The sequence below is a fragment of the Triticum dicoccoides genome, chromosome 1A (genome assembly GCF_002162155.2).
Source record: "Triticum dicoccoides isolate Atlit2015 ecotype Zavitan chromosome 1A, WEW_v2.0, whole genome shotgun sequence".
Classification (NCBI taxonomy): Eukaryota; Viridiplantae; Streptophyta; class Magnoliopsida; order Poales; family Poaceae; genus Triticum; species Triticum dicoccoides.
The window spans coordinates 372,010,440-372,030,680 of record NC_041380.1 but is presented as its reverse complement, the minus strand read 5'-3'; the positions used below and the strand labels follow the sequence as shown (position 1 = coordinate 372,030,680).

The 20,241-nt window shown below is 45.5% G+C and overlaps 1 protein-coding gene across 3 annotated transcripts; it reads right to left on the bottom strand.

The window, feature by feature from the left end:
• Positions 1-2,337: 2,337 nt before the first annotated feature.
• Positions 2,338-19,328, bottom strand: LOC119274111 (MADS-box transcription factor 56-like). Of its 3 annotated transcripts, XM_037554840.1 has the most exons (9): positions 19,242-19,328; positions 18,891-19,138; positions 4,405-4,486; positions 3,649-3,710; positions 3,471-3,570; positions 3,326-3,367; positions 3,138-3,179; positions 2,786-2,983; positions 2,338-2,640 (listed from the first exon to the last, which is right to left on the bottom strand). In XM_037554840.1, exons 2-8 carry the CDS (start codon positions 19,073-19,075, stop codon positions 2,801-2,803), a joined length of 696 nt encoding a protein of 231 aa, XP_037410737.1. In that variant the 5' UTR covers positions 19,076-19,138; positions 19,242-19,328; the 3' UTR covers positions 2,338-2,640; positions 2,786-2,800. The 3 variants fall into 3 exon arrangements, with proteins under 3 accessions (XP_037410737.1, XP_037410736.1, XP_037410738.1); XM_037554839.1 differs by having other exon boundaries at positions 2,338-2,983; XM_037554841.1 differs by having other exon boundaries at positions 2,338-2,980.
• Positions 19,329-20,241: the final 913 nt, after the last annotated feature.

The window sequence follows — 20,241 nt, the reverse complement described above, 5'->3', positions numbered from 1 at the left end:
ACCAGAGTCTGTTTCGAAGACTTCCATGATATAGCAGCGCCACCATGTAGGAAAACGAAGCCGGTCTGAGATCTGGCATTATGGGGATCAGACAAATAGTCAGCATCTGCATATCCAATCACATTAGAGTCCTGATTTTTCTAGAACTGGAAAAATAGGCCAAGATCCTTTGTGCCTTGGAGATATCGAAAGATATTCTTCACTCCAGACCAATGATGTTTGGTAGGAGCTGCGCTATGTCTAGCAACTAGATTCACTGCAAATGCAATATCAGGTCTTGTGCAATTTGCAAGATACATAAGCGCTCCAACAGCACTAAGGTATGGAACTTCAGGTCCCAACACCTCTTCTCCATCATCCCTTGGTCTGAATGGATCTTTCTCTACGTCTAGAGATCGAACCACCATGGGAGTTTTAGATGGATAGGATTTGTCCATATTGAATTTCTCCAATATTTTCTGGATATAGGCAGATTGGTGTACCATGATTCCTGAGGGAAGATGCTCAAGTTGAATACCTAAGCAAAATTTGGTTTTACCCAAATCCTTCATCTCAAATTCCATCTTTAGTTGATTGCATGCTTCATCAATGTCTGGTGTGCTGCCAATGATGTTGAGATCATCAACATACACAGAAATGATGCAAAATCCTGTAGAGGACTTCTTGATGAAAACACATGGGCAATCAGCACTATTGGAGTAACCTTTCCGAAGAAGGAACTCGCTGAGTCGGTTGTACCACATCCGTCTCGACTGCCTTAAGCCATATAGTGACTTATTTAGCTTTACACAATACATGTTGCGTTTTGCATTTTTATTCGGGACAGAGATTCCATCAGGAACCTTCATATATATGTCCGAATCTAGTGACCCATAAAGATATGCGGTCACGACGTCCATCAACTGCATAGATAGACGATTTTGCACTGCCAAAGCTATAAGATATCGGAAAGTGGTTGCACTCATTACTGGAGAATATGTTTCAGTGAAATCACTGTCGGGTTTCTGCGTGAAACCATGTGCTACGAACCTTGCTTTATATCTCACCACCTCATTGTTCTCATTCCGTTTCCGGAGAAAAACCCATTTGAATCCCGCAGGGAAAACACTGGGAGGTGTAGGTATTGCTTCAGTGAATACCTTTCTTTTGTTAAGCGAGGCAATTTCTGCTTGGACTGCATCCTTCCATTTAGGCCAGTCGGAGCGCTTTTGGCACTCAACGATAGACCTTGGATCATGATTAGTGAGAAGGGTATCTACAATCTTTTCAGCAAAATATATGTCGACAGTCGTAGTCTTACGGTCAAATAATTCTCCAGAATCAACATAGTTGATGGAAATTTCCTGCACCCCTAAGGACTCTTCGTGATTTCCCAATACGATCGAGTCTCGGTGTTCCGATGTCCCAGTCAGTTTTTGCACACTGGAACTGGGTTGTGGAGGTTGCCCTTCCACTGGGTGTATACTACCCATCAGGTGTTTGTCAACGTTGAGTTGACCTGCATTTAATGACTCCGAGGTTTTTCTCCTCGATTTCCTTTGCTGCTTGCTAGAAACATGCTCCGGGTCAGAGGCCGTACTACTCCCCCTCTTTTTAGGGATAGGGAGTTGAGTGGTTTTTATTGATACCTCCACTCTTTCCGGCGCGTTTCTGGCCGGGTTTAAGGATTTTGTAACACCTTTCAAATCAGTAAATGAATCTGGCAGATTATTTGCAAGATGTTGCAAATTAATGATCTTTCGAACTTGAAGTTCGGTCTCATGGGTACGTGGATCAGAGGATGAAATGGAATGAGCATTCCAATCAATTTCCGAGCATTCTTTCTGGTACTTGAAATCTCCCCCTAATGCCGGAAAATGTTCCTCATTAAATATGCAATCAGCGTGACGGGCTGTGAACATATCCCCGGTCAGGGGTTCCAGGTACTTAATAATCGACGGCGATTTGTACCCCACATAGATCCCCAACTTCCTGTGTGGGCCCATAGATGTCCGCTGTGGTGGTGAGATCGGGATGTATACAGCACATCCGAACTTACGCAGATGGGAAATGCTTGGAGGATTTCCACGTACCAATTCCAGAGGGAAAGAACTGTGATATGCAGTTGGCCTCAATTGTATCAAGTCAGCAGCGTGCAAAACAGCATGACCCCAACAAGAGATTGGCAAGTTGCAATTCATCAACAAAGGTCTTGCAACTTAATGACTTGCCTCATTATCTTGGCAAATGCATGATTTCGTGTGGATAGAAGACACACATATGACCATCGTGTATATGCGTCAATCAGAACCATGAAATACCATAAAGGTCCAGACATGTGGATAGAAGATACACATGTGACCATCGTGCTGATAACATGTTTTGAATCAGAATGATCAAATCCTTTGATCGATGGTTACAGGCCCCCTTTTATATGTCCCGAAGAGACACGACGATCCCTCGAGGAGACGTCGGTTCCAGGAGATCAAAGGGAGACGTCGGTTGCGGGACAAACTGCAACGACGGTTTTGGGCAAGGGGAGATTTTACCCTAATTACAGAATTGTTTTTAACAAGAATGCCTCCCCTAGTTCCATTTGCCGGCCGTTGCGCAAGAAACAATTGGTGTACTGGCGTTTCACCTTCAGTCGTCAGAGGTTCTCTGCAGGTTTGACATCGTCGCAGCCGCTAATTTAGCTTTGCAAGAGATTATAGATTCTGTCTAAATATAGAGAATAACAGAAATGGTGGACTACTGATTGGCCACTTCATGCATCTGTAGAGAGTTTATTTGTGTGAGGCTCAACCTTCCGGCTGATTAGCTATTTGGCTTGACCTGACCGCCGGTTGGAGCAGCGAACCCCGGGCAACCCAATGTAGAGCTCCGTCTCCACGTCCTCGTCGCTCGGTACCGGTTCCTGCTCTGGTGCCAGCTGGCCACGTGGCTGCAGGGGCGTGACGCAGTTCAGGGCAGGAACCACCAGCGAAGCCTCAAGGTCGCGCTGCTGCAGCGACAAGATCGACGTCAGTGACTTGGTAGAATTCCATACATAATACATGATGGGTGCGAGACTAATTTGCTATGTTCTCTGTCTCTTGCATATAAGATATCAGGTACTCTGCAGTTTTACTTGCAAACAAAGTATAAGAAGTCATCACCTTTCCACGCAAGTCTTCGTTGTCTTTGAGAAGCGTCCTCTCCTGAACATAGTACAAGAAGCATGCAGAATTAGTTGGCGTGTGTACTGTGAGTTATTTATGTATATAGGCTGCTGTAAGAAAAGAAAAAGGCCATAAGTTAGTCTGGCCTTTGGGGTTATGCATCAGTTGGGGCCTTGGGGGTATACCTTTTCTTTCAGGTTAGCTATCTGCTGTTCGAGCACCTGGGTCTGATGGCAGTGGAGTCAACACATACACAGATTCAGGTTAGTTTGCGTAAAATTGAGCAGCTCACCTGTTTTATAGCAATTCAAGAGTTTTTGGCTAGCCAACCTTCTTTCCTCTGATGATGCGGAGACTCTTCTCAATATTTACTTCCAGACAGTTCAGTTCTTCAGCAGAGCACCCTCCTAAATTCTCACCCAAGATCTTTCTGCACCTCATATAATTAAGCATTATTTTTGGCTGTTTACGTATAATCTAGGCTTCAGAAAGTGACAAGATTGCTTACAGCTTCGAAACTTCAAGAGCTTCAAGTTTCTTTGCCAAGCTTACAGTATCGGCTTTGACTTGCTACAGTTCAGAATCCAGATGATTCAGCATAAGAATGTGTGTCGTCACATCACATGCCATACTATAATGCCCAGAGCTAACATTTAAGTCCTTATTATACTGAAAACTAATGGGCAGTATATAACTACATATCATGTTTTTGCTATTAGCATGTGTCCATGTGATATTGCAATAGTGAGCTGGCATAAGTTAGTTGCAACAACAGCTATAGCTCCTGATTTTTAATTGGTTAAATGAAGAATTGCACAATCTTTGAGGGTTTAGATGCACGACCATTCTATTAACATTTGTTTTGCTGTATTCATTGAAGGTGTAGAAGAGTATCCAGTCATTGGTCAACATGACAAATACAGTATTAAAGAGAGCATATTGTGATCATGTTCCTACATTATATACATTATAAGGGTCGTGCAGGTTTTAATTTAGCTATTACGTATCAATTGAATATACAGTGGCGTGTATCAATATATTTAGTTGTCACGCAGGTCATTGACAAATTAATATACTGATGTAAGATACAAGCAAATTGCATCACTGCTATACTGTGTTATGGCTATATTCTGAAAAAGAAGGCCTTAATATATACAAAATGGAGATGTACTATAACTTGATATCACTTGCCAGATATTCACATGATTGTAATGGATTATTCAAGTCTTAATCAACAAAAAAGTTGACATATTAGGATCTTCACCTGTATATCTGGCTGTACTGTCTTGTTATTAACATTATTATCCTTCCTATAAGCCTTATAGCGGTCAATCGATTTCTGCAAGCTGAATCACACATATAATAAGAAAACTAAAGTTAGAACTTAAAAATTATTTTTCTGACAAAAGAAATAAAGATGTTACACATATTTTCTTGAGCGCCAAGAATGCAATCTTTTGTCAGAGGGATCAAGGACATCAAGATATATGTTGGAAATGATAAATACTTCTGAAGGACAAATAAAAACGATAATGAGATATTGAATATAAAACGCCAAGAATGCAGTGTCTTGTCAGAGAGTTCATGAACATCAAGATATGCAAACAATATTGGAAATGATATTTAGTTTTCAAGAAAAAATAAGGTCAATAATGAGATGCTAAAGAGTGTAACATCTGGCTTAAGCTATCCTTCTTATGACGTGTGTCACTTTCATGTTGATGTTTTAAGCCATACAAATTACTCCATAATCAACACTGGTACTCTCTCCGTTCCAAATTACTCGTCGCAGAAATGGATGTATCTGGAACTAAAATACATCTAGATACATCCATACCTGCGACAAGTAATTCGGAACGGAGAGAGTACATGCTAACTCTCAAAATGGTGTTGGTGATTGTCACAACCTAGATTACGGTGGGGATAATCGTGGGATGTTGGAGGGCGGGGGAGAGGCTGTTTGGGCTCTGGCTTATTTCTTACTCCCTCCGTTTCGAATTACTCGTCCAAGAAATGAATGTATCTAGATATATTTTAGTTGTAGATACATCTATTTGTGTGACAAGTCCGAACGGAGCGAGTAGATACCAGATTACTTGGCATAGCTGCTCGCAACTACAGTATGTAGGAAGGAACGATCCAATCTAGTAAAGAAAAAGGAATGACCCTAACAGAATCCAAACTAACCAAATTAACAAGACTTGAAGCTCTAGATAACATTAATCTTAGGATTTAGCTCTTGATGATGGTTTGGCAGGTCCTGGACTTTGTAGTGGTGGTAGTGATATAGTTACCGGATTAGAAGAGGCGTCGAACTCCGAATCTCCGATCCCCATCGACCTATCCAGATCGGGGTTCGAATTCGCCCCGACCGTCCTGTGCTCGCTCGCCGATTCGCCGAATCCACAATCGATCCGAAATAGAGCGCTCACTCCTCTGCCCATCGGTGTACGAGGAACACGCGATGGGGCGGGGGATACTCGTTGGCCGGCGCGAGGCAGCGGCTGAAGCATCGGTGCTGGAGACCTGCGCACAGATGGGTAGGTACGTCCGGTGGTTCTCGCGGAGTGAGGGGTGGCCAGGAACTTGAAGTTGGAGGAAGAGGTGGCGGAAAACGGGAGACGGATGTTTGTGTCATGGTGGCGGCCATGGCGCTGTAACTGCGCGTAGCGAGAGTGCAGGGGTTAAATCTCATTTTCCCCATTTTTTGGTACTCCCTCCGTAAGACTAGCCACAATGAAAAGTAACATACACTAGTAACATATATATATCCCTAGACTATATTACTACCTTCATAGTGGGTAGTAACATAAGTGTGGTAACATGTAAATCTTTATTTATTATGTTATAGACTCATATTGTATTGAGACATGTGATGTTATAGTAACTAGCTAAGTTACTACTACTACCTCTTTCCTCATTAACTAATTGCCACATAAGCAAATTTGCTGAGTTGGACTCGATGTTACTACTGAAGTTACTCCCACTATGGATAGTCTAAGAAAACATATGTACTACCTTGGTCTTGATTTATTGGTTCTCTTAATAATTTGTGCCAAACTTTAATCTTAGATTTAACTAACAAAATGTTAATGCATATCTAAAAAATGATATCATTGAAAACTATATTCAAATACGATAATTTTTGTGACATGCATTAAAATTTTGTTAGTTAAATCTATGATCAAAATTTAGTACAAAATACGAAGGAGACGGATAAATCAGGATGGGGATAGTAGTACGATTTAGACATAGGATCTGTCCCGCTCCCCTCAAAAAATTTAGGCATATGATTTTCCTTTTATCGAGTTTAGGATCTTCCATTGTTGTTAACCATGTGTTCTATATAGCTATAACCGTGTTGCCAATCGAAAACCGTAAAATCGCCAACCCAATCTCTTATTTGCAAATCAGAGATGTATAACCCCTAAGAAATCCCATTTGTATGAGGTAGCGAATTACGAACCACGAGCTCGAATCGTGAATAGAGCGAATCACGAATCTGGTAACTACCGCGATACTGCTTGCCCGCACATGGCACTACTCCTCCCTTCAACAAGTTGCTCGTCCTCAAGCTTGAAAGTGATCAACATTGAAATTCTACCATGTTTTCCCAATTAGCTTCAGAAGCAGCAGCTCCTTCCCAATGACTAGGAGGTGATGGAATGACCCTTCCATGATCTATCGCGGGTCGAGGAGGTATACGTTGTGATTCACCATGGTAAACCTTTAGGGCATTTCTAGCCGCGCCCCCAGAAAGGCCTCCCCAGGAGATTTTTCCGCGCCGGCGCCGAAAAAACGGCCCAGTCGCGCCCCAGGAGCCCGATTTTCGCCGGCTTGGGCCGAAAACAGCGCCGGCGGACCCAAGGCGAACCCGGCGCGTTGGGGAGCGCCCGGGGGCGCCGGGGCAAGCTGTTTTGGCGCAAAAAAGACGTGGGCCAGCCGCGTCAGCGACTCGGCGCCTCGTCTTCCCCCAACGGCCTCGGTTCCCGCGGGGAATCCATGGCAAGGCTGCCGCCGGTCAGCCTTGCCATTGATTCCTCACGTGCGGCGCGTCACGGGACGGCGCGCCGACGCCTCCCCTCCCTCGCACGCGTACACACGGGCGCGACCCGGCTATATAAGCCGGCGGCCTCCACTCGCCTGTGCCCACACCAGCCCCGCCCCTCGCCGCCGTCCAGCCCCTTCCTCTTCCTACCTCTCCCGAGCGCCGCCGCCCAGCCCCTCCCTCTACCTCTCCCGAGCCCGCCCAGCCCTGCCGTCGCCATGGAAGAACGCTTCCCCGGAGACGAGGCGGCGGCCAACGGCTTCGGCCGCCGTTCGCTCCGCGAACAGGAGTCCTGACTCCTGTTCCAGGCGAACATCCCAGCGCCGCCGGACATGCGCGCCGGGCCAACAGGGTGGAGACTCAGCGCCGGGGGAGTGCCCATTCCCCCGTTGCCCGACGGCGTGGCGAAGCCGAAGTACTTCGCCGAGGAGGTCGAGATCGTGCGCGCGTCCCTCACCGACGCCGAACTCTCCCTCCCCCAGTACGCCGCTGACAACCACGCGGCCTGGGCGGCGTATTTCGAGCACCGCCAGCAGCAGCGCTTGGCGTCCACCAACGGCGCGCCGGTGGTCGGCGGCCGGCAGAACAGCGAGGGACGCCACCTCTGGTGGGGCGTCCCCGGCCGCACACTCGAGGGCGTGCTCACGTACCTCGAGGGCGGCAACGACCCGCCGTTGGCGTACCCCCCGGCGAGGGTGGCAGCCCCGGCGCAGCACCGACGCGCCGGGCCATGGGCGCCAGGGAGGTTCGGCGCCTCCTCTTCTTCCTCCTCATCACGCTCTTCTTCACACTCCTCCGGCTCTCCGGCGCTGCTCGGCGTCAAGGCCAAGCCCGCGGCGGAGATGCCGCTCAGCCGGCGCACTCGCAGCGCCGGCATCGTCATCAACGAGGGCGGCCGGCGCGCCTCCTCCTCGCCGGCTCCCCCACGCTTCGTCAAGCCAAAGACGGAGCCGGGGCTGGCGCCGGTGAAGGCGGAGTTCGCCGACGACGACGCGGCCCTCGAATGGGCGCGCCAGGACTCCATTGCGATGGAGAAGGCGCGCCGCGAGAAGGAGAAGGAGCGCCAGTGCGCCGCCCTACGCCGCTTCAAGGAGCGCCGACGCGGCCGCGAGGAAGGCGGGGACGTCGTCTTATGCGACAGCGACGACGACGACACGCCGCCGCCTGTTCGCCATGGCGACGCCGGGCAGGGGTCCAGCAGGGGCACCTGCGTCAAGGAGGAGAAGGCCGACGACGACGATGGTGGCGACGGCGGCGACGACTTCAGCCCCTTTCTTTTTTCAGATTAGATTAATGTAATGTTTGGCCGAATTTCGCTAAAATTTGCCATGTTTGGCCGAAATTTAACTAGTTTATATCATAACTTCGCCGAACGGTTCTTTTTTTAGTACGCGCCTGGGGGCGGCCCTGGGGGCCGACGGCTGGGGACCGACTCGCCCCCAGGGCCATTTTTTGCGCCGGCTCACCCCCAGGCGGTGCTTTTAGACGCCCCCTGGGGGGCCAACGGCTGGAGATGCCCTTAGCAAGGTAACTTGAAACATGTAGTGGAGACAGACCATAAGGGCAGCTGTAATTTGTAAGGCACTGAGCCAACTCTAACCATCGGAGTTATTTCCAGCAGATCCCTCAACAACGTATCTCAGCTAGACGAGTAGACTAGAGGGGAACAAAAGACGGGTTACCTAGGTTCAGGCCCTCAAGGTCGAGGTAAAACCCTACTTCTTGCTCATGTATATTGATTGATGTAGGTGTACAATGGTGATTGAGGGATTGAGAATAATCTCTAGGTTCTCTCTACCAACTAGCCTAGCCCATCTGAATGGATGGCAAATCTCGTGTTGAATTGTTGGTGTAGACAACCAAACTCCTTGGAAATCTCTTCCCGCTAAGATGATTTCCACGGGTCAATTTCCCAAGGAACAGTTACCAACATTTCAAATGGAGGTCCAACCTAGGAGGAGGACAAGATCAGGCTTTGGTCTAGCTGCTTGAGATAGATAACCTTGGTAGCGCTGGCCATTGGTCAACCAGGCGTGCAAAGGACCATGGGCCCCATTAAGGCCACGCCCCATCGGTCATTACAACTTGACCAGACAGAATGTCTCATGCGCTAGCGTCATTGACGACACACCTTGATTCCTGCATGCCTTAACCATGCGTTAGTGGGAAATGGGTAGAGTTAACTTCCCGCATGACATGGTGTGCCCACTGCCGTTTCCCCTTCGTTAGAGCTTTATGAGGGAAAGATCCTGAGGAGCACAACATAGGCCCATTTCTCTCCATCTTCTTCTTCTCGCACCCTAGTCTCTATTGTTCTTCTCCAAAGTTCTCCCTCCCTCTCTCTCTCTCTCCCTCCCTCCCTCCATCCCAACGACAATTGATGGCTCCTAAGCTGACCAAGGTCCAACCGACAAAGTGCGGAGCCGTGGGCAAGGAGGCCACTGCCAATGGTAATGGGAACTTGAAGGTCATATCCAACATCAAAGGGAAGTGGATGGCCTCCACCACCATAACCATGCAGCTCCAACATCTCTTCGAGCAAGGGTATCTGCCACCGTCAGGGGTTGCTAACTGCCGCTCATCGGTGCTGATGACTGCCTAGGGAGAGGTCAAGGAAGTTATCCCAAAATCCATAGGAGGATGAGTGGGTATGCTTCATACCATTCCTCCTCCGTGGCCTCAGTTTTTCTAGCACATCATTTCTTCTGACAACTCCTACATTTTTAGGTTCTTCGGCTTCACCACCTCACCCCGACCAGCGTCCTGCACATTGCCCGCTTTATGGCTTTCTGCAAGTGCTGCCATGGCATCGAGCCCATTTCGTCCTCTCGTAGTGGTACTTCCAAGTGAAGATCGAGAACAACATCATCGAGATCAGCGAGTGTGGCGGAGCTGCCATTACAAAGAAGTCTGGATCCAGGTAACTCAAAGGACCCGAGGAGGAGTCCAACAAGAAGTGGCAGGAGGGATGGGTCTACATCCCCGATCTCAAGGTTGAAAATCCTCCACAGACCGGCTTCGTCGAGGCCTTCACCTCGGTTCCACCCATCCAACACAACTCCTGGAGCCCAAAGCTCGCCAAGGACGGTTTGACGATGGTTGAAGTGATGATGGCAGTTATGGAGCGGGGCATCCAACCACTTAAGGCCAGGGAACACCTAATGTACATGCACATCGATGAAGGTGACATCATTGGAAGCCTCCGGGACAACTACTTCAAGGGGAAGTCGAGATGATCTTGATGATGTTTAAGGGGATACTGCAGATTTCTCAGAGGAGATCCAGTTCCTCGGCTTCCTGACCAACGACCAGCCATGGTGCCTATTGTAGGTGCCATGATTGAGGGTCCTTCTGCCAGCTCTACAACGGGAGATGATGAAGACGAAGATCCGGACCATGAGGCCAGGGATAATAAGCCAGCCTTCGGGGATCCACTTGCGCCAAGAGTACCACAGGAGTCGGTCATGCCCCGAGCGACGTAGGCCCTTTCAGCTCTTCCAGTAGTTTCATTAACAAGGCCAACCGTTGAAGCCAGAGCCATGGTGGTTGTGCAAGCCTGGCGAGCCATCCCATTCCCCTCTGCTAGTGCCGCCTTTGGGCGCATCCCATTGGACATGTTGAGTGACTCCTTGGAGGCAAGGACAGTGCTTCGCCAGTGTGCGGCCAAGAGAAGGGAGGGAGAGGGAAAAGTGGATTCGTGGTGGGGTCCGAGACTGAGTTGGCGGTGTCCGTGGCCATCCGGATCTACCCTAACCCCTTGCCCCGCCCCAAGTTTTGGGATGGGTTGTGGGATTTCAGACGTTCTTACCAATCCGTAGATATTTGGTGAATATCATTGGATGGCTAAAACTGCCTGGATTGTCCAGTCCGTACATATGTGGAAAGATTTGGTGACCCAATTGGAGATACCCTAACTATCTCTAGGGGTATGCAAGCTACATGTAGTTTTGGCGTACCATATGGATGTGGTGACAACTTGCCATGATGTATCAAAGAAACTACTGAATTGTGTGTAGGCCAAGCCAACCTATTGACCGACATTCAAGGATAGTGTTCACAATGCTTGGCATCATAATATTACTGATCATGATGTTGGGCCTGGGCAAGACGATCTTAAGCATTAGCAATGAACCCATCTCGATTCATGAAGTAATTAAGAAATCAACTACTCGTATGCAGGCTGCAGCAGTATCATAGAACCATAGAGTTAGGGGGCATGCGTAAACACAATCTTGAAGGAGTAGGCCTTAGAGCAATATGAAAGGATGTATAGCATAATTCTACCAAAGGAAGCCATTCGAGCCAAGTGTGAGGATGATCGCTCATCATACAACGTAGATACATCGCAGTTACATGTTTGACAAACATTTTTTGGTCTCCAAACTGACAAATGGAAGGCAGAGTTCGTGTGGAACTGAACCATAGCGAGGCGGGAGTGTTCTAACCAAAATTGACTTGTAAAGACAAGGTCTCGATCAGATATTATCGTCTCTGGTAGGTTATGAAGCCAAACAATGTCGGTGAAGAAAGCATGTGCGACTTTTACTGTCTGGTAGGGGATGAACAAGAAGAATGAAGTGTGCCATCATTGAGAAACGATCCACCATTGAAAGAATGACTAGTTTTCCGCACTCCCATGAAAGGCCATGCACAAAATCCATAGAAATATCAACCCATATATGGTATTGGTTTGGCAGTGACTGTAAGAGGCTTCTTAGGTGCATATACTCAGATTTATTGTGTTGGAGAATGGGAAAGCATGCACAAAGTTCTCCATAGCACATTGAACACTCATGGCCAGTGTCATGCGCCAAGCCAAATATGGTGGGAATGGCGGAGAGGATGGCGGGATGTAGATTGTCCACCATATCTTAGAAGGCCATCAATGCAATCCCAAGGATCCCTGAGGTTACCCGCCTCTTTCTATTGTTGCCACTCAAATAAGTGTCGGTTACGTTATCATAGTTGCGCACAAGTGACAAGAACACGAAGGAAATGCTAGACAAGCTGTCAACAATCTTTGGTGTTCCTTCCAACGGAACAAGGCCCCAACCACAATGTTTAACTTTCCCATGCATTGAATAAAGAAATAATAACCGAGGAGTTTTCTAAACGGTGGTGTTGAGGGATGGTGGATAAGCATTGATCGAGGAGGTACTTCAAGCAGTCACGACCTAGATTACAGAGGGGATAATCGTGGGATGTTGGAGGATGGGGTGAGGTTATTTGGGTTTTGGCGTCATGGCACCAAAAATTCGATCTAGAGGTAAACCATCCCCTTTTCTGTTATTTCTTCGAAGCCAGTTTACACGAGGATTGCCTTGCTTTAAAGCATAGCTACGAACTAGGACGGAGTACCCAAACACAATCCAAACTAACAAAACTAACACGACTTGAAAACCATGAGAACTCTAATCTCAGGATTTATCTACAATGGTTCAGTTGGCTCCAGGACTTTGTGTTGATGGCGGTATTGCTTGCACCCACCACATGACATCGTAGACGAGGCCGGTTGATAATTTTGATTATTGCCAAGCACCCACATTTCTAACCCCTCGTTAAATGGGCTTACGAAGAAAAATAAAATGAACTACCTAACTTTCCGGCTGGCACAATTAATCAGAACATATTTTCTTATAGTTGAATGGTTACCGAACGGTTACCAGAATTTAAATTACTTAGAGAATTGATGTAACTTTTCCGTGTATTCCTCCTTGAGTAAAGAGAAGTTCATTTGTTGGCCAAAATTTGCTAGTAGTATGCCCGTTCTTCAAATTACAATATCGAAGAAGGCTTTCGCCCCGCTTTATATATAAAGCATCGACCCTCGTACAACCGAACCATACAACACATCACCCAAACACACACACACACACACACACACACACACACACGCACACACACACACACACACACACACACACACACACAACAAGATACAAAGGTGCCGGAGATCGGCTAAGCCAACTCGAAGCGAACAACGGATGTACAACAAGCATCGCTACGAAGATGACGGAGCCCTCCACCGAGAACAAGATGTACAACAAACATCACTACAATGGATGCATGAAACTACTTTAGTGGTGATTTATCAATTTAAACCCATTTTTAGATGTTATTTTGCTAACTTAGTTCAGCCGTTGTATATCATTTGATGAAGCAGATTCGAAAGTAATGTGACCATGTGAGATCGCATGGCCAAAGTAACACATCCAAGAATAAATAAGGACTTGTTTAGCTCAAAGCTGACTTTGCCATAATGAATAGTACCACGTGAGAAATCCCATGCAACGTTCCTTAGTTTGTACTCGCTTAGGCAATGACATAGCAAAACAGGAAGCAGAATAGAAGCAAGTATATGTGTGCATGAATCCAGATTAATACATTTATAAGCCAAACCAGTTTCATGAATGAATGCCATAGCTAGCTTTGATTGGTTAAACTATCAACAACACTGAATATTCAATTGCATGTTCAAAGTTACATAAAAATTACCCCGAAAAAAAAGTTACATGAAAATTATAGTGTTAGATTGTGAAATGTAATTTAATAATGGTTTTTTACGGGAATAATTTAGGCGTCAGTTAGGACAAGCAATCTGCCAACAGTGCAAGGAAAATCGGAAAGGCGGGGTAATATTTATTAAATAATACCCACTATTACAATGTACCTTACATTTTTTTGAATATAAATGTTGATAAGAATAAATTAAATATTAGCCTACCAAGCTAAGACCAGATAAGATGAGGAACAAATGATTATTATTTAAGGAAACAAATAATCATATTCAATGAAAAAGATAACTTCGTTTGGATATATAATCATCATAACTAATGCTCAAAGTTTAGTCCAATACTATAGTACCATTGGCACAATATAATTTTCATTCAAAGTGGACAGGAACACTAATTTTTGAATGTGATATTGATTAAAATAGAAAATAATATACGAAATAAACATTTTATATTCTTATAAATATTTTCATTAATAATTTTCCATATTGAATAAAAAACGTAGTATAGTGAAGTAAGTTCATTCAGTGTGTAACTGTTCAAGACCTATCATTAACTTATTGGTAAGCATATTGTAGGGAAATCAATACTTGATCTTACGAAATATAGTCTAATTTGTCCATAGACTACTGTGAGTAAACATCTGAAACTATATTTGTGAATTAAAAGAATAGTCCAATCACATGAAATTTTAGCAAGACATAGGCAACACTCAATTTTAGGGTAATATTATTGGATTCATTTATCAGTAGAGTTGCCTAACAGATAACATGTCTGTTTCGATGTGTGTGAAACCTATGACGGATCGTCTTGCGCAATCTAGAAATTATACTTGCCATGCCAAATGATTTATGCATATACAACCCTAATATTACTACTTAGTTCTTTGAATATATATTTTTCATGGTTGCCTGCTATATATCGAGTTATTAATTTGAGAGGTATCTTTAATAAGATTTAAAGAAAAGCAAGAATTAGAAAATTAATAGTAACTGCATAAAAAGGGAGTTTCATGTTTTCCATGGAACTTTTCATATTAATGAATCTCGTTGTTAAAACAGTTGCTTTTTTATTTCTAACAACGACGGGTTATTTTAAATTACTCCATATTTACAACGGAGTGATAATCAATTACGTGGTACTAATTAATGAATCTTAAGGAAAACAAAGAAAGTATATCATATAACCCTCAGTGAATAAAAGTGCCCACAAAGTTGAATAACTCTAGAATCAATTCACTCCGCTCTACTCTCTCTCTCTCTCTAGTACTAACTACTAACACATACACACATAGAAAAGATATGCTTATCCATACACACTTCATATTTACTTCTACTACTCTTTTTTGTGCGGGTATCTACTACTCTTTCTTACCAACATGAAACATCTAACTATATGTCGAATGCGTGCATACATCCCTAACTTGCACATACTATTTGGCCAGTAAGGCTGTAGAAAATATCCTTACCCTCATCATAGTCTCCAAGCCGACATGCATTATTGCTAGCTATTTCCTAACATGCATGCATATATAACTATACGAGAAGATTACTAATTTACTACTAACAAAAGGGATGCACTGTTATTCTCGCATTTACAAATTGGATATGTATGAAGCTATCTGAAAGCCTGTCTGGTATGTTTGAACACATTGTTTGGTTCACTCACACTATAGCCAAATATTAAGACATGCCTACATACTCCCTCCGTCCGGGTTTATTAGGCCTAAAGACAACTTCTCTTAGACCAAGACACATAGTAATTTGCTCACATTAATTATTCCATTTCACTCCCAATGCACTCTCTCACATGCATGCAGCCAATGAAAAAGCACACATGAAGTGTATTAACTTTTCAGCCATGGCACCAACAACAATAGCTTTCAATACAACCAATGAAATGGTTGCATGCATGCACCTTTCCAATGCGGGGCCTTATAAAAGGGGACATGCTTGTGATGCTGAGAGGCCTAATAAACCCGGACGGAGGGAGTACTTGGTTGTGAGAAGTGATGTGTTTGACCGTCTTGACAGAAAAATTCTACCAACATAGAGACAGGAAGTTAACCAAATATGACTAGATCATATGTACTGAACGATTGTGCCCAATCACAAGACAGAAGTTTAAGGTTGATTAGCCTACAGTGTACCAAAGTAAGCACTAAATCATACACCTAAATGAAACCAAAACAGCCGATGAGAGTGAACTCATAAATTTCTCCAAACCCAGGAGAAACATGCAGTTTTCATGCTCACGATTAAACTACAACTCGTCAAATGCGAAGGACACCCGGCCCTGATCAGAAAGCACGCCGAAACAGTATCGCATGTACTACCACACAACCTGACCAACAGTGCGGACCCCAATAAAACAAGCAAGAGATCTACTGTGACAAAGGTCACACAGCCGAATCACAGGCCATACCTCGAACAGAACTGACGCGATTAAAAAATAACCAGCAGGCGCTCTTCCTCTTCATCAAGTAGGAATTTTGGAGTGACTTATTTGGAATATTTTAGTGCATCAAAATGTCCCCGTTCTGCTCAACTTATCAGTTCAAATTTCTTGGATATTAATTAGCTCAATGTTCGTACTCCTTCCGTTTCTTTTAACTCCGTTAGATTTGTCTGAAATCAAACATTGCAAAATTGACAAAACTTATATTAAAAATTATCAACACCAACAATATCTAATAAATATAATATGAAAGTACATTCCCTCATGGATCCAATGATATTGATATTGTATTGCAAATGTATAATTTTTTATATAAACCTGGTCAAACTTTGAAGAATTTGACTTCAGACAAACCTAATATGTGGAGGGGAAAAAACAAAAGGAGTACTTGGATTATCTTGTCAACTTATTTCATTGGGTTAGTCAGTCTGTTTTCCTGGCATCTATTTTTAATAAATTGGCTGTATCTTTCTGATTGTTCTTTTGCAGTACAATATTTCTACCGCACAGAATAAAATCACGACAGTAGGAAAGAGGAAACAAAGTACATATGACCCTTTTTTTTTGCGGGGTCCTAGAGGTTGCGTCTATATCCACCTCAGTCATAAACAACATGTACTCCATGCTATCAAGATGTGCTGTGAACCTCAATAACAGGATAACTATCGCTGTCCAACCTCCACCCCCACCCCTCCTCAACAGTTTCTTCTTTTATTTCTGAAACACTGACGAGTTATTTTAAATCGCTCCTTAGTTACAACGGAGTGATAATCGATTACACAGTACTACTAAAGAATCTTGGAAGGTAAAAAGAAGAAGGTACATCATATGGTGCTTATAATTCCCAACGAATAAAAGTGCGGACAAAGTTGAACGACTCTAGAATCAATTCAGTCGGATCTACTATCTCTCTCTCTCTCTATCTATCTAGTACTCACACATACACATATAGATAAGATATACACACTTCAACTTGACTTCTAATACTCTTTCTTACCAACACGAAACATCTAACTATGTTGAATGCATGCATACATACCCCTAATTTGCACATATTATTTCGCTGGTAAGGCTGCAGAAAATATCCTTACCCTCATCCCAGTCTCCAAAGTCTTCTAAAAAAAACCTTTTTGAAAAATCCTAGTCTCCAAGCTGATCGACATTCATTGTTAGCTAATTTCCTAACATGCATGCATATATAACTACCCCCTTTGTCCCAAATAAGTGTTGTTGATTTAGTACAACATTGTACTAAAGTATGTACAATTTGTTAGTACAATGTTATACTAACTTTGTACTAAATGAGCGACACTTATTTTGGGACGGAGGAAGTATCTGACAAGGTTAATAGTAACAAGAGGGATGCACTGTTATTATCGCATTAACAAATTGGATATGATGAACCTATCAGCTGAAAGCCTGTCTGGTATGTTTTTACATAGTTTGGTTCACTCACACTATAGTCAAACATTAAGACATGCCTACATACTTGGTGGGGAGAAGTGATGTGTTTGACCCCGTTGACAGAAAAATTCTACCAACATAGAAATAGAAAATTAACCAAATATGACTAGATCATATGTACTGAACGACTGTGCCCAAACATAGAGATACATGCGATCAACCTGTCATAATATATAGTATAGTAAAGATCGAAACATAATACTAGGATTTCGTACAGAAGTTTAAGGTTGATTAGCCCACGCTGTACTAAAGTAAGCACTACATCGTACACCTAAATGAAGCCAAAACAGCTGAGGAGAATGAACGCATAAAATCCTCCAGGCCCAGGAGAAACATGCAGTTTTCCTGCTCACGATGAAACTAAAACTCGTCAAATGTGAAGGACGCTCGAATCAGGAAGCTCGTCGAAACTACAGTATCGCATGTACCACAAAGCGTGACCAAGGAGTGCGGATCCTAATAAAAATCAAGCAAGACATCTGCGTACGTACGGTGGCTATTGTACTGACAAGGGTCACACAGCCGAATCACAGGCCATACCTCGAACAGAACTGATGCTATTAAAAAAAACGGAACAGACGCGATTGGAGAGGGGAAGAGAAAGCATATCAAATCAGCGGTACTGCGAAGTGCACACAAGAGAAATTATTACGAGTACTTTGCTTTTATGGGTGAAGCTCACTGTCCTAGTCCGGACATCACATGAAATTTTTTCTCCATTTGTAGCCGTAGCCTTCCTTCCCCTGCCGCACCGTAATTGCTGGGCACGCCTGCACATTAATTTCGGCATTGGGCTCCAGGTACTACCAGCTGGCTATTATGTGTGTCCTTCATTTTTCAGGACCTCTTTGAATCGCTACCGCCTCTGATCGAACGGAAAGAACGGAGAAGAGGCAAGAGAGAAGGCAGCGAGGCTCCATGAGATAATGCGGGGGGAGTGAGAGGGAACTGGAGAAATCGAGGGGGAAAGAAAAAGCAAAGGCCAAAAGGTGTGTGTGGCGTGTGTGAGAGACGGAGACAAAAGGAAGAGCAAGCTAGCAAGAATGTGCTTTTCGATTAGCCGTGTGCATCGAGTCCGTACGGATACATTGGGGTAGAATGGGCAGCAGCTACAAGAGTTCTCGACCTCCAATAATAGTAAATGGCAACCACAGCATTGCAAACGCCCATGAACCCAAATACCCAAGCAGTAACCAGATTTCAAGCAGCAGTAGCAGCAGCAGCAGCAGGGAAACTAGATTTAAAGATTTGCCATTCGCGTGGGGTTACCTGGTGGCGCTGGAGAACTCGTAGAGCCTGCCACGAGGGCAGAAGACGGCGAGCGCGACCTCGACGTCGCAGAGCACGGAGAGCTCGAAGGCCTTCTTGAGCAGCCCGTTCCTGCGCTTGGAGAAGGTCACCTGCCGGCTCGTCTCGTTCTCTATCCGCTTCATCTCCGTCTTCCCCCGCACCATCCTTCCTGCCTGTGGCGGAGCTCGATCGATCCCCTCTCCTCCCGAAAACAGACCAATCAACAACTACACAGCGCGGTGAAAAACGAAGGAATTAAGTGAGTAAATTCGAGCCAGAGGAGATCAAAAGCGACCAAAGTTGATAGATCTGAGAGGGCAGTGCACTCACCAGAAATGGCTAAGCGAGGAGAAGGAGGGACCGCGCGGCCGCGACTGCGTCCCTGCCCGCGTCGCGTAGCCCGGAGTGGAAAGGGCGTGGTGTGAGGTGGGTGCGGCCAGTGTGCACTGGATTTATAAGAGCATCTCCACTCGGCCCCTCAACAGGCCCTAGGGCGTCCTTTTTAGTATGGGCAACGAAAAAACGGCTCAGCGCGTCTCACATCCTCGTTTATCGCTGGTTTAGACCGAAAGTACAACGTGTGAACTCAAGCCAAACCCGGCGCACCGGGGGCATGGGCCTGCACTGTCGGCGACACCGGCCGATTTCCCGACGTTTTCTTCCCGCTTTCCCTTCATTTCCTCATTGTCCCCCCTTCTTCCCCGCCGCTCCCGCCATTCTCTCCCCAGATCCGCTCGCCATGCCACCGAACAAATATGCGGCTCCTCGCCTAGCTACAACGACGGCCAAGAGTTCAAGTTCCTTCATGTGTTCACCAGGATCGAGTCGTGCGAGAAATGGATAGAGGTCCGGCTCGCTCTTGCCAAGGCGAAGGGCACCTACAACCCGGACGCGCCTGCCCCGACAGCGGCAGAAGGGCGCCCTGATGGCAACAAACGAGCCAAGGCGGCGAGGGACGCGGCACCCTCCACCGAACGGCTGCAATCCTCGATCGAGCAGTGCATCACCGACACCAAGAGCAACGCCGCAAGGAGGGAGGAGAAATCCGATGCGAGGTGGTCGGCATTGATGACGAAGCAGGACGCCAAGCTCGACCTTCTCAGGACCAACGTCGCCGCAAAGAAGAGGAACACCGACCTGGTGTTCTTGATGGGGGGAGACACGTCGACAATGGACAAGCAGGTGAAGGCGTGGTACCTGGCGGAGCGCGGCCTCATCTTGAACCAGATGTCGGGACCGGCGGCAACCATCGCTCCTACGCCCACGCCGACGCCGATCCCGAACACTGAAGCTATGCCCACGCCGACCCCGAGCCTGACACTGAAGCTGC

Coding starts and splice junctions, on each gene's coding strand:
- LOC119274111 (XM_037554839.1), bottom strand. CDS start 19,075: ATGGTGCGGGGGAAGACGGAGATGAAGCGGATAGAGAACGAGACGAGC. Junction 4,487..18,890: donor GAGTTCTCCAGCGCCACCAG/GTAACCCCACGC, acceptor TGTGTGATTCAG/CTTGCAGAAATCGATTGACC. Junction 3,571..3,648: donor GCTCTTGAAGTTTCGAAGCT/GTAAGCAATCTT, acceptor TATGAGGTGCAG/AAAGATCTTGGGTGAGAATT.